Source organism: Nicotiana tabacum, chromosome 24 (assembly GCF_000715075.1).
Source record: "Nicotiana tabacum cultivar K326 chromosome 24, ASM71507v2, whole genome shotgun sequence".
Lineage (NCBI taxonomy): Eukaryota > Viridiplantae > Streptophyta > Magnoliopsida > Solanales > Solanaceae > Nicotiana > Nicotiana tabacum.
The window spans coordinates 21,454,821-21,457,028 of record NC_134103.1 but is presented as its reverse complement, the minus strand read 5'-3'; the positions used below and the strand labels follow the sequence as shown (position 1 = coordinate 21,457,028).

At 46.4% G+C, this 2,208-nt stretch overlaps 1 protein-coding gene across 1 annotated transcript; it reads right to left on the bottom strand.

The window, feature by feature from the left end:
- Window positions 1-823: 823 nt before the first annotated feature.
- Window positions 824-1,300, bottom strand: LOC107778204 (uncharacterized). Its single transcript, XM_016598417.1, has one exon. It carries the CDS (start codon window positions 1,298-1,300, stop codon window positions 824-826), a length of 477 nt encoding a protein of 158 aa, XP_016453903.1.
- Between the last annotated feature and the right edge of the window lie 908 nt (window positions 1,301-2,208).

The following is a 2,208-nucleotide window of genomic DNA, read 5'->3' as shown; positions in this document are numbered from 1 at the left end:
AAGTCTACATATATCCTCCATTTCCCATTTTTTTCTTTTTGACCATCACTACCTTGGCTATCGACTTGGGGTATTTTGACTCCTTGATAAAGTCATTTTCTAATAGCTTCTCCACTTCCTCGTGGGCGACATCATTGATGGCATGGTTGAATTTTCGTCTGACCTGCCTTACCGGGGGATAGAATGGATAGTCGTTTAATTTGTGTGTGGATATCTCCTTGGGTATTCCCGGCATATCTGCATGGCTGAAGGGAAAAAAATCCGTATTAGTTATTAAAAATTAGCTAAATTTACTCGGTTCTCGAAGTTTGCAGCCGATGTAGGCCTTTTTGGTGGAGTCGCTGGGCTCTAATTGAACGGGGTCGAGGTCTTCTATAGTTGAGTCCGTGGCTTTGACCATTAGGGGGTCCATGATGACGTCTCTAGTTTCTTCTTGCGTCGACCTAGACCCTGTTGATTGTTATGCCTCTTTTTCCTTGTCTTTCGTTTGTTGGATTGTCATGCTATCTAAGGCAATGCGGTATCACTCCTGGGATGTGTAATGTTCTCCCAGTATGTTGAATATCCCCCAAGGTGTTGGGAACTTGATTACTTGGTATAGGCTGGAAGGGACAACTCTCATGGGATGTATCTGTGGTCTTACTACTATGGCATTTTATGTGGTGGCCTGGTCCATGATGTCGAACGTTGTCTCCAGGGTTATGTTGCCAGCCAAGACGGGGAGTGTAATTTCGCCCAATGTCCGTTCAACTATATTTTTAAAACCGGTTAGTGTGATGCAGCGCGACACTATCTTGTCCTCGAGTCTCATCTGGGCGAGGACTCAGGGATGGATAATGCATGCTCCCCTCCCATCGTCTACCATGATACGTTTTACATTAGTATCTAAAATTCGTAAAGTAATGACGAGAGCATCGTTGTGAGGGGAAGTCAAACTGTTGGCATTTGACTCGTCGAAGATGATACTTTCTTCGAGTATGTCATATCGCTCATGGGTGATAGATCTTTTGAGCTTGTGAGTGGCAGTGAATTTAACGTTGTTGATGGAGGCGTTGTCGTTGTCGCCAATGAACATGTTGATGGTGCGAGCCAGTGATGGCAGCTTAGGCAGACCTTGGCGTTCACGACCTCTGGCGAAATTGTTTCTTTCTTTATCGCTCAACAGCTCTTTGAGGTGTCCTTGCCGCAACATGTTCACAACCTCTTGCCTGAGGGCGATGCATTCTTCCGTATTGTGTCCGCTTTCCTGGTGGAATTCACAGAGGGCGTCGGATTTTCTGGTGCTCGGGTCAGACCTCATCTTTGGCGGCCATTTCACCTTCGTTCCGAGTTTCTCCAAGGCATAGACTATTTATGTAGGTGACACATAAAAGTTGTGAGCAAACAATAAGGGGCATATACCTCTCTCATTCCGGTGAGTCCCCGACCTCAGCCTAGATGGGCCATCAACATAGCGGAAGGAAGACGAGGCGTGTTACCTGATGTATGGCTGATATAGTTCCCTATTTGGTCGTGGGACCAGGTGATCCCTCCTTATGTTATCTCTTAGTTCTTTACTGGGCTCGGCTTGTACCGAGACGAGCCATCGAGTTGGTCCATTGAGGTCGTCATCATTTGCTCGGTCTTCGGCATAGTAAGTATTGTGGATTTCATCCCAAGTGATTGGAGGGTACTTCATCAATCGTCTCAGCAATTTTTTGGTCGCTCTTGAACCCTCTCTACTCAACCCATTCTAAAAGCTCGTGACTACCATCCCTTCAAAAACGTTTGGCGGGGTTATCCTTACCCTGTTAAATTGGGTGAGAAAGTCCCGCAGTCTCTCTCCCAAGGACTGCTTGATGGCGAAAATGTCGTTTACTCTTGTTTCGGCTCTCTTGGGCTAGACATGCGCCATCATGAACCTATCAGCCATTTCTTCGAAGGTTTCTATGGATCGGGCTGGTAGTTGTGAATACCATGTTAATGCCCCTCTTGTGAGGGTTTCGCCAAATTTCTTCAGCAAAATAGAGGACATTTGTTCCTTGGTGAGGTCATTTCCCTTCACGACGGTGACGTAATCAGTCACGTGATCTTCGTGGTCAGTCGTTCCGTCATATATCCTGAGATACGACGACATTTTAAAGGTCTTTGGTATGGCATGTGGGGCTGCTTCCTCGCTATACGGCTGCTCTATGAATCTGTCGACGTCCCTCTTTGGTAGTAGCTTAG